Genomic DNA, 22,584 nt, shown 5'->3' on the forward strand with positions numbered 1-22,584 from the left:
GGAGGGAAGGTTTAAGTTGGACATCAGGAGGCGCTACTTCACGGTCAGGGCGGCTAGAGTCTGGAACCAGCTTCCAAGTGAGGTGGTGCAGGCTCCCACCCTGGGGGTTTTTAAGAGGAGGTTGGATGACCACCTTACTGGGGTCATTTGACCCCAGTGCTCTTCCTGCCATGGCAGGGGGTCAGACTAGATGATCTGCTCAGGTCCCTTCCGACCCTAGAAACTATGAAACTATGAAACTATGAAGGTGTTGGACAAATGTCCACACTTGTGTAGACGTGGCTCAAGTGAGAAATACTTCCCTCTTGATTTAATATTTTATTCTTTAGAATGAAAGAGAATGTAACACATACTTAGCTACCTATGCAGTTGGTTTTCATATATACTAAAATTCAATTGTTTACTTAATAGGTAAAAGACCTGGCTGATGTTTCTGGCTGTCGAGCTATATCTCAAGAAAATCTCTGTGGAAAACTGACTCAGCAGGTGAAATGCTGAAGTTAGCCTGATAACTTCAAAATACATATATGCTTCAATCTTAAAATGAAGTTAAGGATTTCTATGCGACAGGGTGAGCATCAGGCTGGTTATACATACTGAAAAGGATTTACTTTATGCTCTGTCACTGTAGCCCAGCTATAATATTTATTCTATATATAGGATTTCTGCACATGCTTAACTTTATGCACAGGAAGGCAGTCTGAGTCTTTTGTGAGCAATGGAATTATTTTGTGTGTAAAAATGTTGCAGCCCAAAAACTAAGGGCTGCTAATTTTAGTAGGCATAGGTAATTTGAATTTTTACTTCTGATATGAGTGCGTTCATTTTTAAGAACAATATTTACCTTAATTCCAGGAGGTCCTGGGGGTCCCTGGAAAAGAAATACTTTAAAATTACTCCCTTTTTGAAGCATGCATTGTTACTGCTATACAAGTTTCACAATATTTAAAATTTAAAGAATCACAGGCAGGAGGAGTGAAGTATGCATCAAAATATTTGCTTACTATGCTCCCAGTCAATCCAGGTAAGCCTGGAGGACCAGCGGGACCTCTTTCACCCTAAAGAGAGCAAAAAGAATGACTCTGTTGAAAAAATACTTTCTTGGGGTTTATAATTATACACAAGAAAATTATAGTTAAAAATGTAAATTGCAACCTTTGTGCCATTGCAACCTGGGATACCAGGTGGACCAAGTGGGCCATCTTGTCCAGGGATACCCTGCAGTTAGGACAAAAGCAGAAACAGTTACCAAGGCAACGTTGATCCAGGCAGGATGTAATCTTTGATGTTCTTTGACATTCTTTGTAAATACATATATGCTTCATACATACAGGAAGGCCGGGGTTTCCTGGATATCCTGATGAACCTGGTGGGCCCTGTAATTAATGAAAACGTATAAAGAGGAGAACATAAACATTTCAAAATTATAAGACAGAATCACAAAATTAGCCCAAAATTTTAACTATGTTATTTAATAGGCAAATTAAAATAAATAAATAATTTTGGCTTTTTCTTTAATTTTGAAAAATCTTATTTTTCTGTTTTCTACAATAGGGACCGGATAAAAACTTTAAAGCACAGTTAATAAAACTAAGCAGTTCTAGTTTTGCACATTCACCACAGTCGCTCATACTATAAAATCTACTATAAATTTATCTTTATGCAATAAAAGATGATGGTAACACACTACTGCAGTTGCTTCCTCATCTCACATAAGTCATGTTAATTTAGCAATTTCATTCTGATTGATCTAACAATTGCAGAATTTAAATGATTATATTCTTTTTTTACCAAACAGTCGCTGGTTTAACAAATCAGAATTTTGTCTGATGGCATCCTTCTCATGCTACTGACTTATTTAGTCTTCTAATGTTTTCAAACTTAAGTCCTAGCAAGCCAGAAAGATACATGTGCTCACTCTAGCTTAGGTGATACAATTTTATCCTGAAACTTCTTAGTGCTATTAAAAGAACAACCTGTCAGTGGTGGTGAACATGCAGAGTCGTAAAATGCATCCAAATCTGCATAACACTAGATTTATTATTAGCATTAGGGATTGAATTGTGGATCTCTTGATAACTTAAGACTCCCTTAGTTCACAGCCTACAACTGATTATCAACCTCTATACAGCAGAGCCACTAGAGAGGAAGGGAGGACCACAAAATGGGTCAGCAGAATTCTTGTACATAGATTTTTGCAAAATGCAAAGCAAGATAGCCTTCAGCAGAAAAACATCTCAGGTTCTCTTTCAAGCAACAAAAATGTAAGATGTGTCACAATCATACAGAATTGACAATAGCAAGAATGACAGCTGCAATATCATAGGAATACCTAGAACGGGCCTTGGTGTTTTGGTAGAAGTGCAAGGTGGTTTTAAATAAGGTAATAGAGGCAGCTTGGTGATAAAGTTTAAGGAGGGCTCTTCCTGTAGACGCAAAGTGAGTAGCAAGGCCAGGGGCCATTGGTATTATTGGCAGAATGATAAACACCATGATGGTAGCAGAAGACCATGATTGCAGAGAAAAACAAGACTGGAGAAGAGGCCACCTAAACAATATCCCTGCTCAAGACAGGATAAGCTGTCTAAACCATCCCAGATAATTTTTGGCCTAGCCAGCACTTAAAAACTACTAATCATGTGGATTCTGCCATTTCTCTGGGTAGCCTATTCCAGTGTTAGAGCACCCTCAGAGTAGAAAGATCTACCTCACACCTAAGTCAAAACTTCCTTGTTGCAAGTTAAGCCCACTACTTCTTACCCTGTCCCCTGTGAACACTTGAGAGCAATTGACTGTTGGCTTCTTTGTAACAACCTTTTTTGTATTCTAAGCCCTCCTACATCTTCTCCAGACTAAATAATTCCAGTTCTTTTTATTTTATGTCATGTTTTCTAGGCCTCTAAATTTTTTTTGTTGCTCTAACCTGGATTCTTTCCAATAAATATGTAGACAAATTGAAATGCAATGCCAAAAACCAGACACATTACTTTAGGTAAGACTTTACCAGTGCTGAACTGAGTGGAAGAACCACTTCCCATGACTTGAGTATAGAACTTCTGTTAATACACTCCAGTATGCTTTTAACTATTTTTCAAAGATATTACTGTTGACTTGTAAGCACTTGCAATCTACTGTAAATCCCCAGTACTGCAATCTAGCCATGTGTTTTCCATTTTGTGCATCTAGTTTTTCCACCCTGAATGCAGTACTTTTCACTTGTCCTTCCTGAATATAGTTCATTTCAGACAATTTTTCTAATTTATCAAGGTAATTCTGAATCTTAAGTCTGTTCTCTAAATTGTCTGTCACTTCACTCAGCTTGCTGTCATCAGCAAATTTACTAAGCGAATACTCAATTCCATTCTCTAAATTACTAATGAAGATAATTGAACAATGCTGGACCCAGAACAGATTTCAGTTCCCCTGGGGAACCTCACTTGATATCATCTCCTAGAAAGCTCTCTTACAAACTATTAAACAAATACAAGCAGGTACTCACTCGGGTTCCCTTTGTTCCTGGCAGCCCTGGTTCTCCAGTATCACCCTGCAAGAAAATCAGATGCATTTGTCTTTCACAGCAACAATGGTTTAGATGAAGGGTTGACAACCTTTTTATCACTAAGGGCAACTGCTGACATCCCCACACTCCTCAGCTGTTAGCAGATGCTGCAAGACAACTACATAGAAAAAGGCAGCTACTAGGATCCTGAGGATGCCTCCTCTGCCACTGTGGTTGGAGCAAGCTGCCATTTCACTGAACTGCTACAGGCCGGATCCAATCTCTTCACAGGCCAGATCTGGCCCTAAGGCTGTAAGTTGTCAACCCCTGCTTTGAAGAAGTCTGATCATATAGAGGTGTGACTATATGGCACAAGCCAGTGCCATGTATAAGACACCCTTGCTAGCTCTGCACGTGCTAGCTCTGGAATTGGAAACAGTATAACCCAGGGGTGCTCAACTTAGCGGTGCTCAACCTCTCCAACCCCATTACTTAGATGAGTGGTGTGGGGCTGATCTGCATGCTAAATCAGCATGAGGCTGGTCAGCATGTGGAGTTGGGCTACAGGCATGCCCCTGTGTGTGGGGTTGGTCCATAGCACAAGCCCACATGCTGGATCTGGCTGTCGCACAACCCTGTGAACTGGCTTAACCCCAAGCACTGGATCCAGCCATGGTACAAGCACATGCTGACATGATCTGGCATGTAGAGCCATGTCATCTGGTCCATGGAGCTCCCCACAGATCCAGGAATCTGGCAGTGGCAGTTAATTGCTCCCAGGGTTGCAGCAACTAACACTTCCACTACTCCCCTGCTGTCAAATTTCTACATCTATGAGAAGCCCTCATGAGCCAAATGACATGGATCCCTGGATGGGAGGTTAAGCACAACTGGCACAGCCATATCAGCACAGTGCTGCAGCTGGGTGAATTAGCTCTGATGAGAAACAGGACTTATTAGATTGGGCTGCACTAATATAGCTGCACTAATAGAAGTACCCCTTGCAGATCTCAGGGTATCGCTGCATGGGACTGACTTGTACAGTGTTGACATACCCAAAAATATTAAATATAACTTACCTTAAATCCTGGTGGCCCAGCAGGACCTTCAGGTCCTTGCATTCCAGGAAATCCTATCAGACCTTGTAGTCCAGGCAAACCTCTTTCACCCTATAAAGAAAAAAGATACATCAGCCATCGGACACTTTTTCCAGTACTTCTAACCACTGAACTGTCTATATCCATTTACCCTAAGACTTTATAGCCCATCCATATGTACTCTCCATTCTGGCCTAACTGTAGACCTACGCAGCTATTACTAAATTGAATAGTAATTTAAATACCCAAACCCAGTAAAAAGAAGATGAAAAGCTGCAGATGGGGGTCTGTGTTTAAAACTATCACCATCACTCCTCCTATAAACAAGCTATTCCAGCAGCTTTTGGGGCTATAGACTTTGCCAGTTAAGTATGAGCAGGTAATGTGGAGCTAAAATCCAGGAAAGTTTGTGATAAATCACCTCCCAAGTGTCTCAGTGCACAAACATTTTCACCCTTTGGAATCTTTCCTGCAATATGGGCCAAAAGATGGACTTTCACAAACTTTGGGCTTGAAGGTTTCTTTTTTCTCCTAATGATGGGTACAGCTCTATATTTATTTAAATCAGGTAAATCTTCTGTTAACAGATTGAAAACTAAATCTATATCACTTTCTGGACTAATGCTCTAGCTACTTAAATTTTCACCGAATTAGAACTCCATTGCCCCTGGCAGACATTATTTCCATTAAGCAACAGGTAATACTGCTTAATGGAAACTGTCATGTCACTAATGAAATCATTAGCAGCTTTACCTGATCAAGGATTGCAGAATTTATACAGAAGGAAAAGAAAAATATATCAGTATGTCTACAACTGACAAGAGGAAGCGTAACCACACAGAATATACTGTTCCTTTTAAACTACCATGTAAAGTAGGGAGGAATTGCAGTACATTTGAGAAGAAAAACAATTATGATATGCAAAAAGGCAAAGGAAAATGCACCTCACTATAGACAACTGAAAGCCAAGCAGACACTGAAAATGAGTCATATTTTCAAAGCGTGCTTGCATGCACGCATGTGCACACACACACACACAGATATATGCAATCAACAAAACTGAAACTGCAAAATGAGAAACTGTAAAGTACTATGTGACTTAAACTGACATACAACCAAATTGGAACTAGACTTTTATGCAGGTGCACAGCTTAGGTAGAAGAGCAAAGACACCCCACACTGCTTGCTCTGCATAAGGATTATTTATTTAATTATTTATTATCTGGTAGCACCTTGGGCCAACCAAAAACATAGATTTATAATATTAGATATTGCACCCACAGAGTAAGAGCCTACCCCAATCTCAGAGAATTTACAATCCAAATAGATGGGGAATACAGAGGGCAGGAAAAGGGAAATAAAACAGATATGCAATGAACTAAGGGGTAAATGACAGATGTCATGTTAGCTGCACATTTTTTTTTGAGGGAAAAGGTTGGTTTTTGGGGGTGGGGGGTTAATTGTCTGTGTTGAGTTCTACAAGGAGGGTATCAACTACATGGAAAGGTGAAAGAGAAGAGAAGGGCATAGAAGCAACATGGCCAGAGAAAAGACGGGGAAGGGAGGGAGTAGAATATGAGGGTCAGGTAGAATCAAACTGAGGTGGTGAGGACATGAAAGAGGGGCCATAAGAGAATTAAACCAGTCATCACAGGCAGGAGAGAGAAAAGTGTAAAAACCAGCCTGATGGCCAAGAGTTCTGAAAAGTGATGCTTTCCATGTCTATTCCTATAGCAGGAGTTCCTCTCTGGCCTACAGGATGAAATCTTCCTGGAATTTCCTTTCTCCCCCAAATCCTCATACTAAGGGGAAGGGTTTCAGTGGGTGCATCTACATGAGGTGATAGCAATGCAGTAACCTAATTCTACTGCGTAATACCATGCAAGGCAAAACTCATGCTAATATGCTACTGTGCAGTTAGTATCCCTAAAAAGTCATCCACCAACACTACTGCACAGTGGCGCTAGTTACTGTGTGTTAAGTTTAGTACTTGGTTATCCAAGTACTAAACTTAATGCACAGTAACTACAGCGCATTTATGAATGTGTAGACAGACCCAGTGCTCCCAAAGAGATGCCATCCTGTGGACCTGTGTCCAAAGGGTCCTCATGAAAGTTGGATGTGTTGTAGTCAAAGTCCTGCCCCTTTCTCCTCCCTTTAAGAGGAATTCTTTTTTAAAAAAGCAGTGAAAAAATCCTCTTCCCTGACATACTGGTACTTGAAAATGGGGCATGTGCCTGGAAAAAAATTCTGTTCTTCACCAAAATATTTGCATTAGAAATTAGAAATTATTTAATTAGAAATTCACAAGCAGTGCTCATAGAAATTGTACTTCTGATTCCATTTATTTTCAGGAGGCCAGGTCTCCTGGTTGGACAGCACCCACAATCATGTATCATTTTGAATATGGAAGGCACTACATCTTGGGACCTCTGGCCATGACATATCATAGGGTATGAGACATCTAGGCAGCATTTCTAAATAAAAATACTTAATTTTGGACAATATATTTACTTTCTCAAAAAAGAAAAACAAAAAATTTTCCCTGAAAAGCACACAAACCAGCATTATTTAATCAAAAAACTAATCCTCTGATAAAAAGTCTTTTTTTCTTTCAGTAAATGCTTAAATGTTATGGCCACTACTATTACCCAGCATGCTTGCTCAAGGCTGTCGATTGCTAGAATCTCAGGGAAGGTAAAAGATTACACACACAAAAGAGAAAAGAAAACAAAAACAGAACAAGAAAGTCTCCAGTCAAAAACTACAAACTCTTAACTCTAAGACTGACTTGAAAAACACTTTTTTTATGAAAAAAGGTCACGATCCAAGAAGAGACTTCCGAAGAAATGTGGAAGTAATTATTTTAAAATCTTTGGAGGATATCTGAAATGTTAAATAGATTACCACGGTTCTAAAACTTTGTGTTTTGGCTGCCTTACTGGTACTCTAGTAACAAGTCTATCTATAAAAACAGATATAGTATAATTTAAGAACAGGATTTTACATGGAATCCTAGATATTTGCTCCCATGACCTGCTTGGAGATGGAGAGGAGAGACAGATGACAAGGTTTACCATTACTCATGAAAAACATAATGTGCAACAAGAAGAAAACTAGACACTTTGACACCAAGAGTAGGGACAGGCATTCAAAAAGCCTGAGCCTGAATTGATTCAATCTTTGCAAGTTAGTCTAACCTGCAGAGAGTGAACTGGTTTGCAAGTGCAAGGGCTGCTCAGCCCCAGAGGGGAACTTCCCCCCCCCCTTTCCCCCACTGCCACGGGGCTGGGCGTGGGGCCCTGTTTGGTGATGGGGAGGGGGCTCTGTGAGGCTGGCTCAGCCCAGAGGGGGACTCTTCCCCCAGTTTCTCCCCCATCACTGTGCGGTGGGGTGGGGAGGGGAGGAAGGGGATGAATTGGATGCCGCCCAGCCCCAGATAGGGACTCTTCCCCCCACTTCTTCCTATCCCCCAGGACAGAGGCAGGCTGGAGAGAACTCTTCCCCCACCTCTTCCTCCCAGAGGGGCAGCGGAAGCACAGAGCTCAGCTAGGCAGGGTGTGGGTGTGTGAGGGAGGCTGAGGGGTATAGGGATCCCCACATACTCCCCCATGGCACGCAGCCCCCATTCCCTGCCAGCAGCAGCAGCAGGAGGCAGGGAGGTCAGGGCACTTGTGCCTGATGCAGGCACGGCTCTGGCCAGCACTGCACGGAGGAGGGAGTGGAGCTTGCCTTATCCTCAAGGCTCTGTTCCCTGTGCCTGTAGCTCCAGCCCTTGCAGCAGGGGAAGCCCCGCACTAGAGCCTGCCATCTCTCCAGCTCCCAGCTGCACTGAATGATTATAGGATTAATTTCCATTTATATTAAGACCCTCTTAATGGCTCCTTTCCAGTGCTTCATCTCATCCAAGGCTATATTGCCACTTTCCAATCTGCTCTGTGTAAAGTCATTGTGCTGTAATGACCCAGGAAAGGTCAGAGACTTGTGACTCAGTCAAAATTTCAACCTTGATCCTACTCTCAGAGGTTTGGGAGTAAGTGGGTAAGCCAGGAATAAGTGGGCTCACCCTTTTGACTGAAGCAGTGAGTAGTAGAAGTGCCAGGGCTTCCTCATTTTGTCCCTCCCTACCCACTTTCTGTCAAAGGAAATACTGAGTAAGGAGCCCCAAATCCTCCCTCCCGGCTTCTCCCAATGACTGCAGTCAATCTAGGCAGGACCAGGCAGTGAGTTAAGGGCACCTTACACTTTCCTGTGCAGCCAAGCAAAACTGGGGACAATCTAATTACTAGTGAATCCATGCAGCTCAGGAGGTTTGCCATCCTACCCCCTGCCCTAGTTGCTTGATCCCACTTCCTCTTAAATAAAAATTAAAAAATGAAGCACTTGTGTTCAGACTGTATATGAGCAGTGTACCAAGGAATTCCAAGTGAAGTAGTGTCCCTAAGGAACACACGGGGAAAGCTCCCAACACCTTTTGTAGACCATTGGCTCAATGGACCCACCCACAACGTAAAGTTCTATTCAGTCCATCTACAGATACACATTGTTGGGCAGTAAAAAGACAGCTTGTTTAGAACTAGCTCAGCTATCTCAGCATAGGCGACGGGTGGCTCCTGAGGCTGGGCAACCGCCCACAGGTGGCAACATGGGCATCAGCAGTGAGGGTGGACCAAGCAGGGACTGTCCACAGGCAGTTGCTTTGGTGTTGGCGGTGGGGAGAGGGTCCCCCCGTGGCCAATTGCCCTCCCCATAGCCGGACGCCAAGCCTGGAAGTGCCAGCAACACTTCTCGGGAGGGGTGGAGGAGGGGGGTACTATAGCTCTGCCTACCCATTGCCTGAGCGCTCGCTCTCAGGGGGTGCACCAGTGCTCTCAGGGGGTGCACGTGCACCCCCTATGCTTCACCTATGTATCTCAGGGACCAGGAGGATCACTACAACCATGTTAACATAAAGGTCCTCATAAGTGAATTTACTCTTTTCTTAGCAGGGTAATTTATCTCACACACAGCTCTGTCCTAACAATATTGGTTCTTTGACCTGACCTGGCTCACTCAGAACTAGCTCTGGTTAACCTACACTATAGTGTCACCATTCTCAATAAATAAGAGTTTTCAGAAAGTAAACGACTTACGCTACAACAAAATGCTTAAAACCTCTCCATAATTTTCTATTTCTTTGTTCACTCAATATATCAAACAAATAGCTCAACATCTAACTCATATACATTTATCCTGGGAACTGGAACAAGAAGTGACACAATAAGTATCGACACTATATAACTTGGCAAGCACCAGATGACTGCTGCTCTCCAGCTTACTTTTTCTTAAGTATTCAGATCTCTAGTGACTATGTACAAAGGGCACGAGAATCTGAGTTTAATGGTTACATATACAGTTGTTCCAGTTCCAACATATACAGCTGCAAAATCTTCAAAAGTAACACTAAGTTGGCTTTTGCTACCAAGAATTAAATTCATAAAGCTCAAAAATTAAAATAGATGCAACCAACACCATGTAATCATCTATCTGTATCTCCATTGTTTCAATGCATACCAGAGGAAGGAAGAGAAAAACTCACTAAAAGAAATTTAGACAGAAAGCATAAACTTTGTATTAAGTGTAGCGAGAGGCTGCTTGAAAAAAATAAGTACTTGTTACACGCTGGATGAAACTGACTGACAAGATTGCTTTTTACAGCCCAGCCCTTGCACAATACATCAGCATGTCCTTGCAACACTGGCAAATGTAGAAAGTCAAAATTATAAGCAAATTAACAGCCCTCTAGAGAGAAGTAAGCACATTAAGACTAGAACCACACAGGTTGAGCTGACTGGCACGATCCCATCCAAATTAGCTGTGAAACAGTGTTTCATACATAGAACAACTGTAGATCATTATTCAAGATAGTCACATGCAGTAAGTACCAGGCTTACTCAAATATAAGGGGTCATTATGGCTTCTGCTGGGGGCCAGAGCAGGCTAAGAGCAGCCTTGGACTGGGCTTCTCCTGTCATGTGCAATTTGCTTCCAATGGAGGCCCACATGTAGACATGCACCATAAAGTGCTTTAATGAGCCTGAATTTTCTGTAAAGAAAATTCAGGCATATTAATTGCATGCGTAGACATGCCCAGTTTATACTACATATAAATAAGTATAAAAGTGCTGTTTAAAGTGTGTTTATGGCACAGCCCAACAGAGGCCTTGGGGACCATGCCCCCCACACCTGTGCTTATGGCACAGCAGACAGCCTGCAGCAGCAGTCACCTTGTCCTGAGCACAGATGGGGGGGCACTGACCCCCAGGCCTTTGCCAGGTGCACCTAGGGGTGGAAGACCCCCCCACACACACACCACTGGACCACGGAGACTTCCAGACCTGGCCAGGCTCTGGCCCAATGCCACAATCCTCTGGTTGCTGGGTAGGCATGGATCAGTGCAGCTGTGGCACAGGGCGGGATCTGGTCCCAGCCTGGCCAGGTCTGGGACACTCCTCAGCCCATGGGTGCATGGGGTAGGGGGGCAGGGCAGGGTTGCAGTAGATCCTGGGGTGACCTTTACTTCTAAGAAGTGACTTCCACCATAAAAAAGTCAGAGACTACTGCCCTAGACACATAAAAGTCTATCTCCTTCCACTCTATAAATCACCCTTACAGTATTTTAAGACTGTAACCAACTTCCCCTCAGTCTTTCCTTCTACAGATTAAATAACCCTAGTTCATTTAGCCTGCTCTCTGATAGACTCTGTCCATTCTGTCAACATCTTTCTTAAAGCAAGGGGTCCAAAACAAGACACAATACTCCAAGTGAGACCTAACCAGTGCTGAATACAGTGGTGAAATAACTCCTCTTGATTTGCAAGAGACATGCCTATTAATACTTACTACAGATTTAGGCTATGTTTACACTGCAGTGGGGTGAGATTGCAATGATGTGTAGATATACCTGGCTAAGATATTGTACTTTCTACCATTCGGATGCCTACTTTAACTGATGCTTAGAGAGTAGCTAATTTTGTCAATTCCCATTTCTCTAATAATTATTGTTTATTTTTAATGAAATATTATTAATTTTTTGGAAGAGAAGGGATGTCTGTTGACCCGCAGGAAGAGGTAAGAAGTGTACAAAAACGTTCAGATTTATATGGAATCTTTCATCCAGTAGGATCCCACAATGATTGATAGATTTATGTCCCCCTAGAGTAGATATTCTACTGTGGACTCAAAAAAATGAAATACGATGACATATTCATAGATATTTTATTAATATTGTAACTGTCTTGAAGCATGTTAATCTTATCTTTTGTCTTCTTTTTGTTTAGCTAGCTAGAATTCTAAAAATCCATATCTTCTAGACTAAAAGAATCTGCTACATAAAATAATAAAGGCCAAAGTCAAGGGCCTCTCATCTCTGATTTAAGTGATGAAAAGAGCAATTATTGGAAGGCAGGAATGATAGCAACATGAATCACTACTCATTTCTTCATTCACAATAAATGAGTACATGCCACAGAATAAATATATTTTTTAAGTCCTTTCACAATAAAAACAGGTTTTTTAATACACTGATTACTTAGCAAGCAATTCCTGAGAAGGATAACAAAAAACCTTAATGGAAACAAATTATTTACCATAAGCCTTGAGGGTTACACTACTCAAATGGTTTCACCTACAGGCACTGCATTTTTCCCTAGCAAACATCTGAATGTTAACTATTTAATCAGAAGAGTAGCTATAGCCTGCAGTTACTGTAGTCCAGATTGTGAAGCCCATCAGGTGAGCACTTACTCTGTGTTTACTCCTACTTTGTGCAAAGAGGATTATCATGCAAGTCCTGATCAAGGCCAAGCAAAGGCTCCCAAATACAATTGTAACATAATCACTGAAGGTGCTAAAAAAAATGCACTGCTAAACATTTGAGTTTGATGTAGAGACGATAGCAGCTTGAATCAAAACCAAAATGTAGTATAGGTGACCCTCGCCATTCATGGGGAATACGTTCTCACAACCCCCGTGAATAGCGAAATCTATGAATAAGGCACTGCATTCATGAACACCATCTGCGTTCGTGAACCCAGTGCCCCTGGTGGCTGTGAGGAGGGAGGGCACGGCTGCTCTGGCAATGGCCGGAGTGCGGCTGCAGCAGTGGCAGGAGCGTGGCAGCAGTGGGAGCCTAGTGGGGACAAGCACGGAGCTCCTGAGGCACTCCTTTAAGTGTATTTAAGAAGCAGGTTCAGCATTCATGAATATTTGAAACTGCAAATGCCGAACCCGTAAATAGTGAGGGTTTCCTGTATAATTCCATAGTAAACCACTTTTTCTCTCTCTCTTTTACACAGACATCTCCACTAACGCTAAACTGACCTACTTGAAACATAACAGGGAAGCATCTATACCAACATAGCATTTTTTTCCTGGAAAGTTTTATGCAAAATTGATTTACCTTTTTTAAATACTCATCTCAAAATAGAAGGTGCTATGAATTCTTTTTAGTACTTAATTGTAATTTTTATTTCCCTTAATTCTATTTTAAGAATATGTTGGTTTTGGTGGATCTCACTTTCGGCTTAAGTGCAATTATTAAACTACTAAAAATCCTTATATGCTGAAACCTTTCAGAATTAACAGTACTATAATCCTGCTTAGTTCTAGGGTATGTGTTATAAAACCTACAGAGTTACAGTAGAGCCTTGTAAAACTCAATACAGAGTCAGCAAGCTCCATATAAAAGTTGAATTTAACCCTGTGTACCTGCATCCAGTTGATTTACCTGTATACACTCTAATAAATTGGTAATCTATGATCTAAATGCTTTTCAGTGAACTAACACGTCTCACAATATAGAGCTTATATGTTAACACTATGCTCTGGTCTCATTACTGAGTTAGATACTTGTCAAATTACTGGCCTTCATTTGCCATCCTGTTAGGCACGTTTTCCACCAGTGGCTTAGAATAACTCCAGCAAAGAACAGGTGTTGAAAACAGTTCAATTTTGATGGTTTTATTTTTTCATCCACAAGAGGGAGAGCTATGACTGAATATCTTTCCAGATTAAAAATAAATAAATAAATTTCAGCTGCTTGTCCTTAACTGCACCCATCTCTTACCATATTTACTGAAAATGTAAAGTACAGGTTCACTCATAAAGAATTAATTATTGTTACTCCTATGTATTCACACAACAAGGGTATTTAAAGGCACTTAAAATGCAAAACATGATGAGCTTTAGACTGCCTGTTTTCCAGAGCTGGAATTTATGGACTTGTGTAAGTTACAGAAATGGCAGTGTTAAATATATGTGAAGCAGTTGTGGACACAGGGTTATGGCAGCATTCGGCTACACTTTAGCTCTTTTTGATGGTAGGGCATTCTCCCATACCAGGAGCAGGCAATTATTTTGGGTGGAGGGCCGCTTACTGAGTTTTGGCAAGCCATCAAGGGCTGCATGACAGGCAGCCAGGGGCAGATAACTATTCATTTTCTAAATTTTTTAGGGGCCCCACAAGCCGGATAGAATGGCCTGGCAGGCTGGATCTGGCCCACGGGCCACATTTTGCCCACCCCTGTCCCACACCATGGTGGGGTGAAGCAGTAGCAACAGGCAGTTCCCTCTTGCCACGCCTAGGAGAAATGATGGTAGCAGCAGTGTTCCTGCCTGCCTGCCCCTGACCCAAACTGGGTCATTCTGACCCCCAACCTAAAAAGGTTAGCAACCGCTGGCTTACAGGATTCTCAGGGTGTAAGTTGTGCCCAGAAGCCTATGGCACCAAGGAACTGTTATAGTTATTCCTGGATGCTGGAGAATATCCACCACGGGCCATGTTGAGACTGGTGTAAAGGCACTATACTATACTCACTCTACACGCCAGGGAATTCCCAAGATAGCCAATTCAGATAGATTTCAGGTTGCCAGATCATTGTTTAACAGTTCATTGCCAGGCATGAATATCTGATCAGAGCAAGGTCATTTCCTTCACGTGCACTCTTACCTCATAGTAAGTGTAATGTAGCCTGACCCTCATTAAAACGGATACCTTATCTTATACACATCCAAGGTTAAAAGCATGCACATGGGTCATTAGTATGGAATACAGGATGTGCTTTAAGTCTACACCCCAGTTTATTTCATGGTAACTTGCTTGTGTAGCTATGCACAGTTTCATAGCTATTAAGACTAGAAGGGACAATTATGTTCATCTAGTCTGACCTGTTTCCTGCACTGGTTATTTTCTGTACTAAGTAAGGAGCCATTACTCAACCTATTAAATGTGGTTATTCTATTCTATCAAAGGATCCTAAGCTTCTAATAATGAAGAAAACAGGGTACAGTTTTAACTACAGTGCTGTTCCATTTTACATATTAAGTTTAGGTCCTGAATCTGCACAGTGGAAACTCCAGCACAAACCTTTGAATTATTCTGCATTTGGTATATTCTGTGTCTACTAAACAAAACTGGAACATTCTTGAGCCAGCAGATGGGACCTGTAGGTGAGAAGAGCATGACAACCTTCTTGTCAAAATATTACTACAGATGTTACCTGGTACAGTCATATGAACCTTGTTTAAAAAAAAAAAAATCACAGCTGAAGACCTCCAGTGCAAAACGAATCAGAACAGTAGTATAGGACTGACGTACAACAAATTAGGAATAGAAAGATGCTTTTAACAGACAAAAGCTGACAGAAGTACAGTTTTAGAAAGGTGCTTTTTTAAATTCAATATTTTGGGCCTACTTGAGAAAGGATAGGGAACTTGAAGATCTAGGTATATTTTCTCAAATTTATCTTTAAGACTTATGCTCGTTGACGGACATGTGATTACAAGGCATTCTGACAGGGAGCAATCCTTTTACTTCTGAGGATAAGTAATAAAAAGGTACACATAATACGTGTCTAAACCATACTTGGGTTCTTGATTAAATCCTCATGCCTCAGGAGCATCCTCCTTAGGTCCAAGAAGAGTTAAAAGAACCCTGGCAAGAGGAAGGTAAAAGCAATGTGAAAAAGGAAATTCCATCTGCTGAAGAGAAATTAAATGAAAGGGTGCTGTTTTTCCTGGGGAGATCATCTGCTTAGTTCATTAGCGCTGAGTAATTCTTCCTCTTTTTCATTGTACATTGTGTTAAAAACACTTTGCAATGTTGAAGAGCCAGTAAGCAGAGGGAGAAAATGTTCCCTTCCTCCTTAATTACTGAACACAACTTGCATATGTCTGGATTTGGTATATCTTAAATACTCATCATATTTCAAAAATATATGCATAAAAACAGTTTGTATTTTAAGGATGATCATCACCACCACCATTATCACTATTATTAAGGTGTCAGACCTGGAATGAAATGTGACATATATATATTTATAGAAAATAAATATTTACCATAAATAGTAAAAAAAACATGGACTGCGCATCCTAGAAATGCAAACTTCAGTAAGTTCTCACAAAATAGTATTTCTTATCTTTAAGGCTACATAACAGATAGATATTGTTAGTCTAAATAACTCATTTGTTCTTTTAGGCTTGGATGAAATGTCATGTCAAATTTTTTTTATAGTTGCCGAGCAGCAAGATAGCAGCTTCTGGATATAACTATAGCAAATATCCTGCTTTTTCAGTCTTAAAGTATCTCAAAGTAAACAGTGTTATGCCTCAAACTAAGTCAGGGTTTCATCTGTAGATCCTGATAAGCCAAGCAGAAGCAGTGGAAGACAGCAACTACACAGAAGGCTATTAAGTGTGATGCCTATATGACACCTGACAATAACCTACCATGGACAATAGGGCTGTGTGAAATTTCATCCAGTGTTTCATTTCAAAGCTGTTCTGATGCGTTTTGAGCTCAAAACAGCAAAATCAAAACAAAACAAAAGCCTTTGAAACAGCTTCAAAATGAAACAAGGTCACTCTAAATGTTTTGAAGCCAGGCTTACTTGGCTTCAGTGCCAGTCCCAGCTGGCAGCAGCAGTCTCCTGTCATTTGGCAGGCAGACCAGGGGCCTGCACGCACCCCCAGGAGGGCTACAGGGCTGTGCTGGACCCTCCCAGAGGTGTGGGCCCCCAATCTGCCTGCCAGATGATAGGAGGCTGCTGCTGCTGGCTGGGACTGGTGCTGGGCGCAACCAGCACCAGGAAGATTGGTGTTGCTGCTGGCCCTACCTGGCAGCACCAACCTCCTGTGATCTGGCAGGCAGATCGAGGGCCTGCACCCCTGGAAAGAGTCCGGCACAGCCCCCACAGCCCTCCCGGGTGTGTGGGACAGCCCCGGATCTGCCTGCCAGATGACAGAAGGCTGGTGCTGCCAGCTGGGGCCAGCAGCAGCACCGATCTTCCTGGCATGGTCTGCACCCAGTGCCAGTCCCAGCCAGCAGCACCAGCCTCCTGTGATCTGGCAGGCAGATCAGGGGCCTCCACACCCCCGAGAAGAGTCGGCAGGGACCCACAGCCTTCACCAGGGGTTCAGGGGGCCCCCCAATTGGCCTGCTGGATCACAGGAGGCTGGTGCTGCCACTTGGGACAGTGCTGGACATAACCCACACCCAGTGCCGGGACGATCAGTCCTGCACCCAGCACCGGGAAGATGGACTCAGCTCTGGTGCGGGGCCCAGGGCAAATTAGCACGTGCAGGAACCCACCACTGCCCTGATCCCAAGGCAGAAGTGGGTCTCCGCAAGAGCCAGCCTCCTGTCATCCAGCAGGCAGATCAGGGGCCACACCCCCAGAAGCAGTCCAGCACAGCCCCTGCAGCCCTCCAGGGGGGTGCAGGTGGGCCCCCAATCTGCCTGCTGGATGACAGGAGGTTGGTGCTGCCAGCTGGGGTCAGCGGCAGCACCGATCTTCCCAGCACTGGGTGCAGGCTGCACCCAGCGCCATCCCAGGTGGCAGCACCAGCCTTCTGTGACCCGGCAGGCCAAACAGGGGCCTCCCGCACCCCCAGGGGGGCTGCGGGGCTCTGCCAACCCCTCTTGGGGGTGCTGCCCTCTCCCCCACCCCATTGGCCTACTGGATCACAGGAGGCTGGTGCTGCCACTTGGGACTGGCACAGGGCACAGCCCGTGCTGGAAAGATTGGTTCTGCTGCTGGCCCCAACCGACAGCACCAGCCTCCTACCATCTGACAGGCAGATCAGAGGCTTGCCCACATCCCCGGGACGGCTACGGGGGCTGTGCCAGACTCCTCCCGGGGGGTGTGGGCCCCTGATCTGCCTGCCAAATCCCAGGAGACCTATGGGTAAAACATCAAAACAGCATCGAAACAGTTTTGACAAAATGATGAAGCACTGCTTTCTAAATGAAACAAAACTCGAAACAAAATCCTGTTCTGTCAAAACATCAAAACAGAAGTCAAAGTGGAACAGTGCTGTTTCTCACAGCCCTAATAGGCAACTATGAGTGTTCAGTAAAGCTGCAACAATCTCTGTTAATAATAATGGCAAACAAAGAGCATTTTCTCGTTGCTATGTAGAAGGAACAAGTCAAACACAATGCTGGATAGCAGACAGAACTTGATCCTTTGCTAATGTTTCATTAACATCTTCCTTTGGGTCAAAAGTGGGGAAAAAACATAAATACAAATATAAATGTGTAACCAGTATTGTCACTTTCCAGAAAAATGAACCAACCATTAGAGTAACTAATTTATTTAGATGAAGACTGGATAGAAAACTATTGGATCCAAATATAACAACTATTATCCCTTCTGTTACAGCTAATTCTAGTCAGTAGTACAAGCAGTAACTAAGACTTTTTGCCTTTTCTGAATCTATATCATCAAACCTTGCATAAGGCACAAACAAGATTCTATTGTCATTTTCTATCCTGGGCTGATCTATGCATGTCCTTTATATTAAGACAGATGAGTTGTCCCTTTGTAAGTAGTTCTTGTAGTCTTTCATGGTTCTGGGTGCCTATACATAAGTAACAAGGCTGCTCCAATGCACTGTAATTACAATGCATCGGAGCAGACTCAATTAATCAAGTCTGCTGGAGTGTAGTAATTACCATGCTCCAGCAGAATCAAGTGTCTCATGTTTCAGTGTCCCACTCCTTGAAAATAGCGGCAGAGGTGCTTTAGTTAAATTTTGGTAAATAAGCTTTAGCTAAAGCACCCCCGCCACCATTTTTAAGTGCAGGGACTCTGATACATGAGACGCTCTGGGCGCTTTAATTAGAGTGGCTTTCTGAGCATCCCCGCCTTTCCTGCCCATTCCTGGAGCATGCATATAAACGCCTTTCATTCTTAATCTCACTGTTTTCATGCACAGCCTGGATACTGAGTTCCCCATTACCAATCAGATATTATATCAGAGGATACCGTCAAAGCCTGTAGCCAATTATATGACAGATCTTTGATCTCATCATCACAAGTGCTTGATGGGACATATCATTTTATAATATTCATCTTCATGTATGGTGTTTCAAATTTGAAGCAACTGGCTGTCAAACGGCTTTAGGTATGTATGCAATTTTTCCTCATTTAAAATTATAATTACTGCTTGTACATCTGTATGATAATCATCTCATCTTTCCAGAAATGTTATAAGCATATTATTATACTATAAGTATATTATGATTTTAATAGCTCATGGCTACTAATATATGCTTACTCCAAGGATTTAGATATTGTATTTGTCCATATATTTCATTGCTTGAACAGGTTTTTGTGTTTACAGCCATTCTTTTAACATTCCAGAAACTCACTTTCTTTCACTAAAGAACTTCTCAGATTCTTTGTCAGCAAGACTCATCATTCCTGCCAAGGCAGGGTCAATTAATTTGTCATATCATTTGCTCAGATGGCAGAATGTGCTTTTATAACTTACTTTTATAACCACATGATAATAAATTATAGATATACTGCCCAAACAACCCCAACTTGGAGGATGAACAAACTGCCTGTAGTCTGGCCTCTTTATATTTCTGGTTTGGCTTAACAGAAATTAAACTTAGTTCTCATGGTTACTGGAGCACACGAACCTTCCTGCCATGTCAAGGTGCAATTTCCAGGGAAGGTGTTTAGTCTATTATAAATGGAAGACTCTACTGAAAACTATAGCACATCATGATGCAATCCTTCTAAAAAGAGGGACCCAGCATACAGTATGCACCAGTTATGTCCCATATAAGTCATATGTAGGATTTGTGTGGGGCTTATATCATGCATAGGCCTTGTTCAGGCCCTCTGTGAATTTCTCCTGAGACCACAATGACACATTGTTGCATTAGTGGTGATTCTGACACAGTGATGGAGTAAAGTTCGGGGGTTTTTTCCTGCTGTTCTTCTCATCAGTACGATGATCTGTGGCAAATTCTCAGTCATGCACATTAGTTGCATTGAATTGGCAAAACAAGAAAACGACTTCAAAGTTTTCCAAATACAAGTACAAAGACAAAGGTTTTTTTGAGCTCAGCCACCAAGCTGTTGGGATTGTCCCAATACTTTAAGCCAATATATACCTGGGGCTGATCATATCAATGGTGACTTTTGATAAGAACCATTATCCCATATGTCAATGACGAATTTTAAAATCGATGACAATAAAATTAAAGGCCCAAACTCAGAAGAGGAGGAGGGATAACATATTCTTCTAAGGAAAAGGTTGCTCTGCATTACCTAACATTACAGAGAAATATAAAAAGGGGAAACAGGAGGCAGAAAGAGCACAGGAAAGAGTTAAAGTCTCTAGGAGTCTACATAGTGAAGTAGAAAAATAAACATAAAGGCTAACAAGGAATAAAAAATACTGGCTTGGAACCTTTACCAAATATGACACTACAGCAGTTTTGTATCTTCTTTTAGTTTCATGCACTTGAAAGGCAAAAGGAACAATAAAAAATGTAAAGTGATTACAGCATTAATATGGTATCTTAATAATGGGTTATTCATTCCAGGTTTTTCTCCACTGTTGTAGAGAAAAGTGTAGGCGAAGATGAATGATTAATTGCAGCAAACACCTGTAAATGCCTGTGTGGGAAACTGGCAAACAGAAACACCATTTATAATGGCTAACTTGCTCTGACGTCTATGAGATTACCAGAAGAAAAAAGTGTAAATTAGCTGAGAGAACAATTTAAAGCAGCCTAAAAGAAAAGCAATAGAATGTGGCTGCTGTTCCCAATATATGCTCTCTGCCAGCCTCTTTATCTGTGTGTGCGTGATACATAGTCTATATGGCATGGGGAATTAGCGCATAAGTTCAGGCAGTAATGCACATTAAGAAAAATAGAATCAGTGTAGAGGGGCTGCCATACATATAACAAGATATAGAAAAAGCTGCATGTTCTTACATGCCTTTAATATTCTTGGTCTATTTGAAATGCAATAATTTTACACCTGAAGTAATGCCACTTAAAGTCACTTAATGCTGATGTTACATTGGGGAAGAAGGATTATGTCTTTATTAGATGAGTAGAGTGAAGATGTTACATGCCTGTTTTGATCTTACATTGTTTTTATATTTCTGAAACTCTACTGATCTGTATTTATAGAGGGATGACATCAGAATTGGCTATACAGAACCAGTACACTAGCAGCAGTTAAACAACAGCGAAACTAAACTCTACATGGGTATGTGGCATGTTGTACTCCATAAAGTCTGAGAATATCATACAAAAACCTATGCAAGAAAAGTCTTGCAAGTAAGCAACTGGCAGCAGCTGTTTAAGAAAGCTATGTAATGCCAAATGGAATAACATTATGTGAAAAGCATTAGAATTCTGTTCAAAGATATTGCATTACTTGGGGACTCTGGGATGTTTGCTTATATGGAAGGCTCTCCATAGAAATATTTAAATTAAATTGGACATGACTTTGAATCCCTTGTTTGTCATAACAAAGCATAACCAAAGTTAATATGCCTAATGTCAGAATGTATCTTATTACATTATTCTTTTTTGCAGGAGACATTTTGTCCTACTTGAAGCTTACTTACTTAATGGCATGAAGAATGGTCAGCACAAGCACCAATCAATCACCATATCATCTCTGACACTACAGTCAGTCAATCAGAATTTAACTGGCCACACCATTATTGGGTACTTCTCAACCATTTTCAAACTGGACAGAGCCACTGTTCCTCAGGTCTATACCAATGGGGCCTTTACAATGACAACAAATGTCTTTGTGGACAAGTTCAAACCATGTTCCACATCGCTGACTTTTGTCCATTTACAATGCTACCTGGTGGCCTTCAAGCTCTTCACACTAGTGATGATATTGCCTTAAGATGGCTGAAACTGCATATGCTAAATAAATAAAACTTGAAGTTGATTGGGGTAGAAGAGTGGTTTAGTAGAAAATGGTTCTAATGACCTTTTACAAGAAAGGTAAAGTTCAGGAACCCAAAATACTACTTGTGTATTTGCCCTGTGAAATAAGCACTTGCCCTGTCAATAATCATCATACCATGTTTAAGGTCTGGGAAAGGCTTTTGGTGACTAATTGACAATGTTACCAAACCACTATCTCCTCCCATAACCAATATCACAGTACAGGTGAACTGTATGGGCTTTGATCCTTGATGTACAGCCACATATTTAACTTCCCCTAATTTCTTCAGAACCATGGATCCTAAGACCGTAACTGAAGTGTCTTGTGAATCAAGATTCATCTAAGTAACAGCTATTGTTAATAAAAACACTAGGAAATTTTGCAGAACCCCAACTTCTGATAAACAAACCCATGGAATAGATAATTAAATTAAAACACTGGGTACAATTTTTATTTTCCCTCCATGAAAAGACACATGCCCATGAAGAGAGTATAGAATTAGCTGTGCACAATAGTAGAGTGCTTAGCGTGAATTAAATGTGTTTTGACATGCAATTAATAGTAAGAATAGTATTAATTTGATCACTTAGTATTAATTACCAATCCATTCACATCCATTACCAAATCCATTACTGTTGCAGCTGGCACTGTTGGAATTGCACTCAAAACCAATATACATATTCTATCAAACTGCATTGTTTCTACATTGTTTTTATTCTATAAATAT

At 41.6% G+C, this 22,584-nt stretch overlaps 1 protein-coding gene across 1 annotated transcript in view; it reads right to left on the reverse strand.

The window, feature by feature from the left end:
* COL4A1 (collagen type IV alpha 1 chain) overlaps nt 1-22,584 on the reverse strand; it is a 175,162-nt gene that overhangs the window by 142,076 nt on the left and 10,502 nt on the right. Inside the window, exons 3-8 of the mRNA XM_019523837.1 lie at nt 4,579-4,668; nt 3,500-3,544; nt 1,332-1,376; nt 1,156-1,218; nt 1,005-1,058; nt 845-871 (exon numbers count right to left, since the gene is read on the reverse strand). Of these exons, the coding sequence (XP_019379382.1) occupies nt 845-871; nt 1,005-1,058; nt 1,156-1,218; nt 1,332-1,376; nt 3,500-3,544; nt 4,579-4,668 (324 nt within the window). The remainder of the gene's footprint in view (nt 1-844; nt 872-1,004; nt 1,059-1,155; nt 1,219-1,331; nt 1,377-3,499; nt 3,545-4,578; nt 4,669-22,584) is intronic.

The sequence above is a fragment of the Gavialis gangeticus genome, unplaced genomic scaffold (genome assembly GCF_001723915.1).
Source record: "Gavialis gangeticus isolate Ggan-Ray unplaced genomic scaffold, GavGan_comp1, whole genome shotgun sequence".
Classification (NCBI taxonomy): Eukaryota; Metazoa; Chordata; order Crocodylia; family Gavialidae; genus Gavialis; species Gavialis gangeticus.